Source organism: Euprymna scolopes, chromosome 39, assembly GCF_053919585.1.
Source record: "Euprymna scolopes isolate OS-2025 chromosome 39, ASM5391958v1, whole genome shotgun sequence".
Taxonomy (NCBI): domain Eukaryota; kingdom Metazoa; phylum Mollusca; class Cephalopoda; order Sepiida; family Sepiolidae; genus Euprymna; species Euprymna scolopes.
Genome location: NC_136520.1, coordinates 70,374,297 through 70,388,655, shown reverse-complemented (window position 1 = coordinate 70,388,655; position 14,359 = coordinate 70,374,297). Strand labels below are relative to the sequence as shown.

Here is a 14,359-nt window from a genome sequence, read left to right as displayed (position 1 = left end):
ATCGATTGAGTTTTATTTGCGACTAAATAGGTTTTGTTTACGTGTTGAGATTGCGTCAACAGCTGTCCATCATCAAAAGTTGCTCGAATGGCGTGCCTAAGCAGCAGGGGCAGTTGTCGTGCATAGTCGTACATTTGTTGTGCCTAAATCGGTTTTAGATTATTAAAAAAAAACTATAAAAAAAAACTTAAAAAAAAAAAAAACGGTATGATATCCAAGCAACAAATCCTTATCTACAAAAAGCTATTGGGGCGTTTTCAACAGTTGACAACCAGGATCATGACAGGACTCTCTGAGTTTTCCTACAAAGAGTTTTTTTTTTTTTTCATTGTTTTGTTTTGTTTTGTTTTGTTTTTTTACATGGGAGTCACTACTTATCAATGCGCGAAAGCCACTCGAGAACAAGGGTTTATGAGTGTACGGTAGTCACTGAGACAACAGCATATTAATAGTTGGTGGTGGAAATGGGTTAGAAATGAGTTATTTAGAGGGGGTGGCTCAACAAGAGCTTGTTTACATTGGACTTGAAGACGACCATATTTTAGTCAGCTGGACATTTCTAGGAAATAAGTTTTTTTCGTGGAATTTGCGTTTAAGTTTAGGCACAGATAGAGAGGGGGGGAATTATTGATAGTGGTTTCAGCTAGACGATTTTTTTTGCCGGAAAGTTTGGCAAGAGGGAACCGTAAATTGCTTGGTTACGTTTTAGCGAGTTTTTCATTCCAATGCCAAGTCGCGGTCTCTGATGCCACCGGCAGAATACGCATCGCAGTATCAGAATTTTTGTAGGAATTTTTGACACCCCTAACACGAAACTGCGAATACAATATAAAAATCTGGTAATTTCTCCGTTAAAAGTGGGTTGTTTATTTTCTTTAGTGATTATACTTCCAAAATAAACTATTAAAGTTGTTTTAAAAATAATAGAAATATTTTTTTTAACAGTAATGAATTTTCCGAACTCAATATTTTTCAATTTTTAAACTTTAAAAATCTATCAAAATTTTTCTATTGATTCTATTTTTACGATATTTTCAGGGTCAATGTGAAATTTTATGTTCTTTCTAATAAATCGAATATAATATTTTAGACAAACGTTTTTTTTTTAATTCACGCCCCCCCCCCCCATTTTTAAGTGTCTATTAAAAAGTAAATAATTAATTTAGTCACCGAAAAGTAAATAATTAATTTACTCACAAATTGAAGAGAAAAGGTCAATAAATAATATATTCAAATAAAAAAAAAAAACATAGTGTTCTTTTAGAATTTTACCTGTAAAGTTTGAAGTTTAAAACCTTTTTTTTTAAACCACGTTATTTGTTTTTTCTTTTTTTTTTTAATGGAACCTTGGTCCTTGCTCCTTTAATTGAAAAAAAAATTAGGGCTTGAATTACATTTTTCAAGGAGTTATAAGCTTGGAAAGACAGGGGGTCGAATAATTCACGCCTCCCATTTTGAAATGTCTAATAATAATTAATTTAGACACCGAAAAGTAAATAATTAATTTACTCACAAATTGAAGAGAAAAGGTCAATACATAATATATTCAAATTTAAAACAAAAAAAATGTACTGTTTTTTAGAAGTCCGAAGTTTAAAACCTTTTTTAAAAAAAAACACGTTTTGTTCTTTGCTTTTTTTTTAATGAAACCTTGGTCCTTGCTCCTTTAATTGAAAAAAAAAATTAGGGCTTGAATTGCATTTTTCGAGGAGTTATAAGCTTGGAAAGATGGGGTGGAATTATTCACTATTTTCACGAAATTTCTGACACACCTACGGCGCATCGCCGTTGCTTTTGGCTTAATTCAAAAAAGGCAATATTTTTTGTCAGTCTTTGTGATCCGTGTGTAAGGTGGATAACATCGCAGCTACAACCAAACAAAAAATCCGACTCGGCATTTTTTTTTTTTTTTTTTCTGTTTTAACACAAGTTGTTTATTACCGTTACTTTCTGAAGAGCAAAAACAAGATATTGTATCTTGTTTTTGCTTTGTTTTGTTTTTGTTCTTTTGGGTTTTGTTTTGTTGTTTTTTTGTGTTTGTTTTTTTGTTTTTTTTGTTTTTTGTTCTGGTTTGTTCTTTTGTTTGTTTGTTTGTTTTTTGTTTGTTTTTTGTTTTTTACTGTTTATTTCGTCTGCCATGAGATTAACAAAACTCCGCGGTCTCAACGCCAGCTTAAAAGTTTCTCGCCGCCATCATGGGATCACACATCCATCTCGTCCGGTCACATTTTTCTTTTCCTCCGACCTCACCTTGGCATTAGCCAGCCATTTTTCGCCTTCGTTTTACACGTCCATCTTCTCCGGTAAGGACTTTGCTTCTCTTTCCCACTAGGTGTCTTATTATCTTTTCTTTTCTTTTTTTTTTCTTTTTCTTGTCACATAAGCCCGCGTACACTTGCTAATTTGCATACGTGCAAAAACGTCTGCTGCTGCTGCTAATCCCTTCGCTGGCTATCTATCTTTCGGCTGCTGCTGATATTTTCATACGCGCTCCATTACACGTGTGGCAACCTGTCAGGGGAGATCGTGACGATATCTATCATATCAAGATTTTAAGCGGCCTTTAACTAACATTCAGATTTTACGTGGATGTAAATAAATTCTTCCTGACTCTTTGCGTGGCATGTTGCACGCTATTTTTTAATTTTTATTTTATTTATTTTTATAAATAAATTTATTTATTTATTTATTTTCTCATCTTCAGACTTGTTATTTCACCACGTTTCGGCCAACTATTCCTTCAGGGGCCCGTGGAGCAATGGATAGAGGCGTTGTTCCGTTGTTGAATTTCTTCGGTTCTACGTGAGCATTGTCTGAAGATAGCGGTTTCAATCCTACCCAAAAGCAGGCCAGAGGCTTAGTTGGTCAAAACGTGGTGAGGCGACAACAACTACGGAAGTCAGTAAGAGACACGGCATTCCTATCCAGTTGCGGTTAACCAGCTGAAGAAGGCCAGAGGAATAGTTGGCCGAAACGTGTTGAAACAACATAAAAAAGATGAGGATAACAGTCCGCAAACAAATAAATAAATAATTAAATATACAAATTACTCATCTGAAACGATTTCAATCTGCACTTGTTTGATCTTTGAACCGTAAAATTTTTGAATTTTGCATTCCATATCAACAGTGCTTTAAGCAGTAGACTTTACATTACTTAATACATACACGTTCGACAGGTGGTTTCTACTATATCGGACATTTAAACCTTATCCTGCACCAACATTTGAAGTAAAGCGTGCCAAGCATTACCACCATCATCATGGTACGTAAAAAAAAGGGGAAAATATATATTTCTTGATGAAGATTCTGTTATGAATCGAAATATCAAATTTAATTTTAATACATAAAAATGTTTATTTATTGAAAAAGTATTCTACACTTGTTTTGGTCTTGAAACCGTTAATTTTTTTAATTAAAAAAATATATATAAAATTTAATTTGATTTGATTTAAAAAAAAAACTAAGAGAGAAGCAACTATGAGACCGACGAAATATGGTAAACGTTAAATATCGCGGTCAGAGAAAAGACACAAAAAAAAAATAGAATCTGTATAAGCTACAAATGGTTTGATTTTGTTGGTTTTGGTATATACTAGCAGAGGGAAGGGGGCGCCCGGCCTTTCCCGATCGTAAAGTACACTTAAATATATTTCAATCCGTGCAGATTTTGTATTTATCATTATAGAGTCCAATTTTTTATTGAATATTATATTGTACCTAATATATAGTACTGATTTTAAAAGTTAAAAAAAAAAAAAGACTTGGTGTCATCAGCTAGAATCGAAACCAAAACCATTTGCGTCACAGCTGCATTTACTACTATTTGAGCTAACCCAGTAGATAGATAAGAAGGATGTAAAATTAAACCACTTTAAGCTATGAATGAATATGCACATGCGCAAAAGTAATAGAAATGTGTCGGCGAGTTGAAATGAACATTTTACATTTCAACTTGCTGACATATGTCTGTCTGTACGTAATATTCATCAATCCCATCAAAGATTTTACTTTGTGTAAACCATCCTTGCTCTACGGTTACTATTTCCTGTTAATTTCAGTTTTATGCGACCAATAGTTTAAGAGTATATCGATTAAATATTAACACACACATACATGTATCTACTGTTTTATTTATATAGGTTACTAAACGAGTCACTTCAATTTAAAATCTATTTAGTATTGTGTCTGTAAAATTGAGAAAAACATGCTTCGTTTAGTAGATAAACACGACATCAGATGAAATTTGGCCGCCATTTTCTTTTGTGTCGGCTTATTCACGTAGTGTTGAAACATTTGAAGTGTGTTTTCTCAATTTTACATGCATAGTACTAAATGGGTTTTAAATAGAAATGATCCCTTGTTTAATAATCATTAAATCATTTATAGCCTATACTGTTTTTAATCGTGTTCTTCCCTGACTGCGACCTTTAAAATTTTTGCCAAATAAATATTGCGCTTCAGTGGATGGCTACGGAAATGGACATTTAAAAATACAAATCGAATCAGCTTACACTTGCAATATCAATTTTCCAACCGATATTCGTCTCTTCAGGGTCAAGTTTTCTGATCTATAAGATAAAGAACAAACATCTGTACGTATGTATGTATGTATGTATGTATGTATGTATGTATGTATGTATGTATGTATGTATGTATGCGCGATTAAACTTAAAAAGTATTCAACAAATGCATATAATGTTTGTATTTTAAAAATTCAGTGTAACCTTGAAACACTTAGCAAAAAAAATTCATTCTCTAGGAGTCAAATAACCATTTATATCATTAAATGTTATCAGGAATTGAACACTATGTTTAATGTTATCGTGCCAAGAGAGTAACTCTGGGGTTTTTTACTTTGTTTTATTGTTTTGTTTGTTTGTTCTTTGTTTTTGTTTTTGTTTTTTTTGTATTTTTTTTTTTTTTTTTTTTTTTTTTGCTTTTTTCGCGGAGTTAGTTTCTTTACGCGGCCTAGAGTTATGTGTGTGTATGTCCAAAGATAGGAATGGACTGGGCAAAAAAAGAAAAGGGTGGGAAGGGAAAAGAGGTGAGGGAAAAGAGGGATAGAAGTTATATATGATATACTAGCATGAGTGCCCGGCGTTGCCCGAGTATTTGGAGATGTAAGTTGAGCAAAAAAAAAAAAGCGGTCAATTTTTTTAACTTTGACCCCTATTATGACCCTTTAACATTTATTGTTTTTGGCTCAAATCAAGTTATTCAGTTAGATCCATGTCCAAGGAACCTATATCTAAAATTTAAAGTGTTTAGACCGAAAATTGTCGGAGGAGTTTGGTAGAGTTCTCAAAGGTCAAATCGTTGAACTTTCACCCCTTAATCGCCAAATTTTTGGCTGAAAACCGATCACATCGATTTTCCCAAATCTCAGTAACCTGTATATCAAATTTCGAGTCTGAAGGCTTAAAATTGACAGAGTTATTACGTAGGGAAATGTACACACACAGACACACAGATACACTCACAGACCGACAGACACGTTCACTTTCATATATATACTAGCATTTCATCCCGGCGTTGCCCGGGTGTTTGGAGGTGTATGTTGAGCAAAAAAAAAAAAAAAGCGGTCAAATTTTTTTTTACTTTTACCCCTATTATGACTCCTTAAGATTTATTGTTTTGGGCTCAAATCAAGTTATTAAGTTAGATCCATGTCCAAGGAACCTATATCTAAAATTTAAAGTGTTTATACACAAAATTGTCGGAGGAGTTTGGTAAAGTTCTCAATGGTCAAATCGTTGAACTTTGACTCCTTAATCGCCAAATTTCTGGCCGAAAACCGATCACATCGATTTTTTCCAAATCTCAGTACCCTGTATATCAAATTTCGAGTCTGTAGACTAAAAATTGACAGCGTTATTGCGTATGGAAATGTACACAGACAGACACTTTCACTTTTATAGATATATAGATAGATAGATTAAACTCTTAGCCTTGCCAGTTAGAAAAGTTTTTTATAAAAAAAATGTCCAATCTTCTAAATTTTTCCTTTTTCTTGTTCTCTTTTTCTTCACCCAACACGCATGTCATAGCTTGACGCAGTAATCCATACAGCTAGCTGCACCTATAAGCCGGATGTCAGTCACGCGAACAGCATTAAATTAGTTAATGTCACACACACACACACACACACACACACACACACACGCACACACAGGTCATGAGGTTTGTCTTAAATAAAATAGAACAATAGAACACTAATAAATTTATTATAATTTATAAAATAATAATAATAATAATAATAATAATAATAATAATAATAATAATAATAATAAAGAAGATAAATAATCTTTGAAATATAAAATAGGTATAAAAGTATATAAAAATTGAAAATGAAAACAAACAAAATAAATTATTCAAGGAATGTAATCAAACATGACACATGTCTATTATATTACATCGGTAAAAATCAATAAAAACAAATTTGTAAGGTAGTATGTAGCTAATAAATATCTGTGTGCATATATATATATATATATATATATACATATATATATATATATACATATATATATATACTTCATTTAATCACATAAATTAATATTCGAAAGTATTATTTTATGCGTAAACTTAAAGTATTTACTTCAACAGTGCTCAATACATAGGTAGAGCTAGGTAGTATGTTATAAAAATATATATGGCAATTAAGCAATTGAAAGACACTCTACACTTGTTCGGTCTTTAATTTTGCAGTGATTACTATAAAAAGTAAACTTTCTATTACTTACTATATATATATATATATATATATATATATATATATATATATATATATATATATATAGTAAGTTATGAAAATATATTATTGGCAATTAAGGTACACAGAATATTCTGTGCTTCATCCTCGTGAGAATTCGTTGTGCGAAGGGTTGTGGTTATCGCACATTTTATATAAACATATGGTATGAATTTGCTAGTTAGCCAATCAGTTTCTTAGTTGGCTCTTCTTATGTATTCAGCACTGTTGAAGTAAATACTGAAAATTTACGCATAAAATTATGTCTTATATTAATTTATGTGATTAAATAAAATAGTTATATATATATATATATATATATATATATAGAGAGAGAGAGAGAGAGAGAGAGAGAGAGAGAGAGAGAGAGAAAGAGAGAGAGAGAGAAAGAGAGAGAGAGAAAGAGATAGAGGGGAGAGTATCAATAAAGTAAGAAAACGACGATATAAAAAATATATACTGATGTATAGACATTTATTCATTTATTAAATTAGGGTGATACATCAATTAGGAGTGTAGGGTAAGTAAGAACTCTTTATACTATGGTATTTCGAAGCCTAGTGCTTTTCATCAGAAGAGGGGAGAAGATGCGAGGTAACATAATAGGGATGTGATAGTTACAGTAGGAGGAAATAATTGTGCAGTGAGGGATCAAATATTGAGACTGTTTGGGGTTGGAGAACTAAATTGATCTGTAATGATAGGCGTGCAATAAGTAATGCACCTGACCCACTTCCAGTTGTCTAATCTACCTGCAATTTTTCATGGGCAACAATTTATACCTCTACGGGTTATGTGGCAAATTACAGCTCTGAAATAATTGTGGTTTCTGTTTTACAGGTGTTTGAACTGAGTCAGGTGTGAAATGGAGCCTGTTGAATGTCGAGCAGTGATCCGGTTTTTGTATTTGAAAGGGTGCACACCACAGGAGACTTGATGAAATGAAAGAAACTCATGGTGATAATGCCCCATCATATGACCTTGTAAAACGCTGGCATCGTGAATTCAAACATGGCCGGAAGTCTGTGGAAACAGTTCTCAGACCTGGTCGCCCCCCCCCTTCTGCCATTGATAAGGCATCTGTCCGTCAAGTTGAGGCTGCCATTTTGGAAGATCAGCGGATTACTATTCACCAAATAGCTGAAGATGTCAAGATTAGTACAGGGTCTGTGGAAACTATCATTCATGACCATTTGCATATGCATAAGGTGTCTGCCAGATGGATTCCCAGGTTGCTCACACCATTCCAAAAGCGAGAACGCGTTGAGTGCTCGAGGATGAATTTGGAGATGTGCTAAGAAGATGAGTCAAAGTTTTTCAAAAGACTGATTACATAGGATGAAACCTGGGTCCATCACTATGATTCAGAGACCAAAGCCCAATCAATGCAGAGGAAGCGCTTGAACTCACCACCCCCAAAGAAGGCAAGGGTGCAGCCCTCCGCTGGCAAGGCCATGCTCACAGTCTTCTGGGACCAAGACGGAGTAGTGATGACAGATTTCCTGGCAAAGGGTATCACAATTACAGGAGACTATTATGCTTTACTTTTGAGGAAATTAAGGGAAGCTATCAAAGTCAAGAGGCGGGGCAAGATCAGTAAAGGTACCCTCCTCCTGCAGGACAACGCTCCAGTCCATAACTCGCATGTCGCCTGATCAGAAGCACGGGCGTGTGGTTATGAAATCCTACCATATCCTCCCTACTCTCCTGACCTTGCACCCTCTGACTTTCACCTCTTCCTAGCCATGAAGTTGTTTTTGAAAGGGAAGCATTTCCCAGATGATGCAGCCTTGATTTCTGAAGTCACGTCCTGGTTGGAGGACCAACCTGGGGTGTTCTGAAAAACGGTCTCCAGAGCTGCATCAAACGATGGGAGAAATGCATAACTCTGGGTGGTTCTTATGTAGAGACAGACTAATAACTGTGCCAAGTTTCGTTGCTCTACTGCTATGGGAAGTGGGTCAGGTGTATTACTTATTGCACGCCCCTCGTATATAGGAGGAATATAGGTTTTATTATATAATGAATGTAGGTGTATAGAAAATCTGTCATGGTGGGTTAAATACATGTGTGAAATGTGTGTAACTAAACTCTCGGGAATAATAAAGGATAAGTTAATTCAAAGAAGATGCTTATTAAATTATGTGTATTATATATATATTAATGGATTAGAGCTTGAAATAGGGGACTTATGCTATGTCGGTATATTTTAAAAGTGGTATCTGAAATCATAACAGTAATTAAATGAACTATAAATTATTAGGAATAATCCTCTAATAATAAATGTCAGGGGATGAATTATAAAGGCTACAATATAGAAAAGATGTTTTTAAGTGAATAAGATAGAGGATAAATAGAAGGTGGAACAAGAGGATAAAAAATGCAGATGAGATAAACAATATAAGAAATATAATAATGATAAAGTAATAAGAAATAATAAAGGTATAAGAAATACAAAGTTATTAAATATAGTAAGATTTTAAAAAAATAGATATTACAAAATAAGTATAAAAATATAATAAGCCAAGTTAAAAAAAAAAATTGAAAATATGACAAGGAAAATTTACAGTAGGAGAAAGTTCTTAAAGGCAAAGGAGTAAAAATGTTATACTCTCCATAAGCTCCAAAGCAATTTGTTGAGCTTTGCATTATCCCGATCAGTTTCCTCTTAAAGAATCGATATTATTTTTTTTCTTTTAACTCACCCATATATATATATATATATATATATATATATATATATATATATATATATATATATATATATATATATATATATATATATATATATATATATATATATATATAACATAAAATAAAAATTACAATTAAATTTACCAAAATGATCCAGGATTGTAAAATTAAAGTATATTATAAATATTAAAGAATTAATATTTATAAAGTTATCTCAGCCAGATGTAAAAGCTCGATAAAACCAAATAGGAGATAGAGCTTATAATACGAGCAAACAGTTAATAAAGCATGTTAAAAAAACACTTTGAAATGAGTTAAAAAAAACATATTAAATCTGAAAATTGGATTAATTATCTTCCACCAGACTATCCATTCATGTATAATCACCTTTTTCTTCACCATATTCCCTCTGCTTCACTTTTTTTGTTATCAAGTAAGATCTTTTTGACTTACTTGTTTCATCAAATACTTTTGCATGCAAAATCCGATCCCGCATTTTGCTAATTCCTACCCTCTGATGAGAAGGAAAGTATTTATTGGAAACTCTGCGGATTAAGGACTATCCACTTATCTAGTGTTTCCTTTTCAGATTAAATATGTTTTTAACTCATTTCAAAGTGTTTTTAACATGTTTTATTAACTGTATGCTCGTATATATATATATATATATATATATATATATATATATATATATATATATATATATATATATATACAGTAGCGTCCAAAACTTTACATGTCATAGTTAGAAACCCACCGAATATATGTCAGCCTATATCACAGTAACATATATTGAGCGAGTTTCTAACAGTGTCTTGTATAGTTTTTTTTGTTTCTGACTCATTTTCCCAAACTTACCGTGTTCAACAGAGAGTCCTGCGCCATTTTAAATACATCGGTAAACACTGTATATTTTTAGAGCTGAATAAACATGTTACATTTAATATAAGCACTAAAACATTATCCAGTTAGGTAGAAAAGTAACTTATCCTGCCTTTGATAACATTTATTTGTTATATATTTGTTTTTTGACAACTTTTTCGAATCTATGTGTATAGTAATACAAACCCCATTTTTCACCACGCAACAATAGCAATGGTTATCGAGAAAGATTACAAAAAAAAAGTACAGTTCCTTTCACTTGTGGTAATAAGACGAGTTCTTGTTATAAATGTTTTATGTATTTATTAAATAAAAAAAAACTATATTTAAATCTGTTTCCTTACTATTTTCATTTATTTTCTTATTTTGTGAAACTTTTAACCATGTAAGACAATTTAATATAATGGTTTGCAAAATGTATTCTCTGGATAGAAAAATAATAAAGAAACGGATCATAAATTTATGCTGAATATTATTTCCGATCGATCAGACTTCAATACAAAGAAAGATTGCGAACAACCACGTGTAGGACAATTAAAGATGGCAGCAAACCAAAGTAGACAGATGCGGTGCAACCTTAGGAGAAAAATATCTCTCGGCCACCACGCAAGTTTAACAGATGTCCAGAATTCTTGGATTCTAATTTTGTGTGTGTGTGTGTGTGTGTGTGTGTGTGTGTGTGTGTGTGTGTGTTAAGTAATGATTATGGGAATGGGAAGATTCGACGGCGTGGCCGATTCTGCGGAGGGACAATTCGACGTCGACCACGTCAGTCATATTTTTATAAAGATTTTATAACTTTGGGGGGGGGGGGGGTAGCGGCGTCAATTATTTGACAAATATGAATTCATAAAAACTATTTATTTTTATATAAAACACATTATTAGACCCAAAGGCTGAAATAAAATCAGAATTTTTTTATTAGACTAAATGTACGACAATCGAAGCCGACAGATTGGCCTTTTTATGGCCAAATTTGGCTTTTTTTTTTTACGCACTTCCATTGCAGAAAAATATGGCGGCAAAAAACAGTTCATGATAGAGCGTAAAAATAGGCCAAATTTGGCCTTAAAAAGGACAATCTGTCAAACCTTAGAAAGGCCAAATTTAAAAAAAAAACAATATGGTGGCTTCGATTGTCGCACATTTAGTCTAATAAAAAAATGATGAAAAAATAATAAAAAATGATGAAAAAATAATAAAAAATTATGAAAAAATAATAAAAAAAATAATGAAAAAATAATAAAAAATGATGAAAAAAAATGATGAAAAAATAATAAAAATGAAAATTTTCGGGCTTTATTTCAGCCTTAGGGTCTAATAATGTGTTTTATATATAAAAAAAATAAATAGTTTTATAATACTTTTGTCTGTCAAATAATTCACGCCGCTAAACTACACATTTTTTTATTAAGAAATAAAATACGAAAATATGTCGTTTTAACTGTTTGTTTTTTGTTTGTTTGTTTTTAAGAAAAAACATGTTTTTGCAAAATTCTTTTTGGTTAATCAATTTCTAATTAATTTTTTAAAGATTTATAAACTTAAAAAATATTTTTAGTTCTTTTTTTTTTTTTTAATTAAGAAAAATAACGTAAATATAACCTGGTTGTTGACTACTGAGTTTTGTTGTATGTTTTGTGTTGTGTTTTAAATAAACACGGTTATTTTTAAGTTTTTTTTTTAAATCAAATTATTTTTTTTCTTTTAATAATTTTCATTTCAATTTTATTCAAAGAAAAAATATCTTCGTTTATTGAATTCATGTTTAATATAAAAAAAAAAAAAAAAAAAAAAAAAACTTTGACTATAATGGCGAAGGAAGAATTTGACGCCGAATTGTTTCCCCGCCGAATCAGCCACACGCTGAATCGGCTATGCCGGATTGACCAAGCCGAAACAGCGACGCCGAATCGGCCACACCGAAATGTACCAAACTCAAAGATTATATCTAAATTTATCTCCTAATTTTTCTCAATTATTTTTGTTTTTCTTACACTTTTAACTACGCAACAATACATAAACATGCGTAACATTATAAAGATAGTGATTAGAATCACTAAACATATATATTGTGTGCCTTATTTTTATAGCAATACATTGGAATAGATACATTGAGAGCATTGCCAAGGCTGCTGCAAGGAAGGTTGGCTCCCTCTACCGTGCTAGAAAACTACTTACGCCTGACAGTATCCTATACCTCTATAAGGCAACCATTCGCCCATGTATGGAGTACTGTTGTCACATCTGGTGCATCTGCTTCTTGTCTCTCGCTCCTGGACAGGGTTCAAAAGAGAGTCGCCAACCTGATAGGTCCTGAACTGTCATCTAGGCTTCAGCCTCTGTCCCATCGACGAGATGTTGCATCCCTCTGCCTGTTCTACAAATACTTCAATGGTGAATGCTCTGACGAACTGCAAACATTTGTACCTCCCCGACGTAACTACCCCCGACAAACCCGACAAGCTACTAAGTCTCATCCCTTTACAGTAGAGATCCCTAGGTGCAAGAAAGCCTTTTACTCCAATAGTTTCTTCCCCAGAACTGCGGGTCTTTGGAACTCCCTTCCGGGATTCTGCTTTCCCAACTGCAATGATATGCAGAAGTTCAAGTGTAATGTTAACAAACATCTTTCTACTCATCTCCCTTCATAATGACCCCGCTAATTAAGTCCCTGATAGTAGCCCCCTGCTTCAAAGTGGCACTGTGCCTTGTTTGGGGTGAAAATTGAATTAAAAAAAAAAAATTAAAAAAAAAAAAAGTGTTCGTCTGAGCTCCAATGTATAATCCCCCTTGTCAAAATTTCACGAAAACACTCGTCTTTCTCCAATCACTACCATAGAGTTCTTCCACTCTCTATCTGTGCCTAGATGTAAACGCAAATTCCATAAACAAAGCTTCTTTTTTAGAACTACCTGTCTGTGGAACTCTGTTCGGTTGGCCTGCTTTTCGCCTGACTACGACATGGTCGTCTTCAAGTCTAATATAAACAAGTTCTTGTTGAGCTGCCCTCTTCAATAATCAAATTACACCCCCATTTTCACCACTAATGCTTACTACGCTGTTGTTTCGGTGACCTTCGTCCACTCTTTAATCATTATCCTTGATTGGCCTTCGGTCTCGATAAGTCCCTTGTAAAAGAAAAATATATGAAATTATATAAAAAGTCGAAAGTGCATTAGCTTATCTCTCTTTGTTCTTGGCGGAGCTTTGATGACGTTTTGTGTTAGTTTCGAAAGTTAAAAAAATGAGGATAGGAAATGGATTTTGGGTTTATTTTCAGCAGCCGCGTAACTCTCGCTTCTCTTATTTTGTCCTTTAGTCCTCACATTCCATGGACGATGTTTCTGACAAAGAAGGAAGTGCTATTTTAGAGGTCAGAATCTATTCCATCAAACACTTATCGGTTAAAAATTTTTGACCTTGAAGTAATATTTTATTTATTTATTTATTTATTTTTAGATCCTTATATCAAGTAGTTTCATGCATTGTCTGGCGCAATTCTCGTAAAAAAAAAAAATCGAGTACTTACCTTTTCCGCGCCAAGTTGCACCGGACACTTGGTTTAGGGTGAGAGACAGGACGAGCACCAACGTTGCGATCAACATTCGATTATTCATCTTCCTTTTTTTCTTTTTTTTTAAACGTTATTTATTTAATTGCGCCGGCTTCATACGCCCGTGCCTTTATATACGGACATATTATCCACAACAGGCATCAAAATTCTCACGGGTGGAAGATTAGCGGCGAGGTGAATAGGGCTACGACTGCGTGCAGCTGGCGTCTGAGAATGGGAAATTTGTAGAAGACAAATACTGGTCAGATTTTATTGGATTCGTCTGCTGCATTATTGTATACTAGCGGGACCCGCGGAGATTCCACGATTGATTCCTTTATATATCTGTATAGAAAACTAAAACAGCATAGTACGACTTTTTGACAGGCTTGCTTTTGATGCTAAGGTTGTATACTATAAGAGTATATATTATGTACGTGCGTTTAAACTCATGCATCGTCTAGTGGTATAAAA

The 14,359-nt window shown here is 33.2% G+C and overlaps 1 protein-coding gene across 5 annotated transcripts in view; it reads right to left on the bottom strand.

Annotated features, from left to right (window-relative positions):
• LOC145263845 (uncharacterized) overlaps window positions 1-14,359 on the bottom strand; it is a 624,663-nt gene that overhangs the window by 10,767 nt on the left and 599,537 nt on the right. For all 5 annotated transcript variants that reach the window (XM_080120920.1, XM_080120919.1, XM_080120923.1 and 2 more), the window contains exon 2: window positions 13,862-13,967. In XM_080120920.1, coding sequence (XP_079977046.1) covers window positions 13,862-13,949 — 88 coding nt within the window. In that variant the 5' untranslated portion in view covers window positions 13,950-13,967. The remainder of the gene's footprint in view (window positions 1-13,861; window positions 13,968-14,359) is intronic.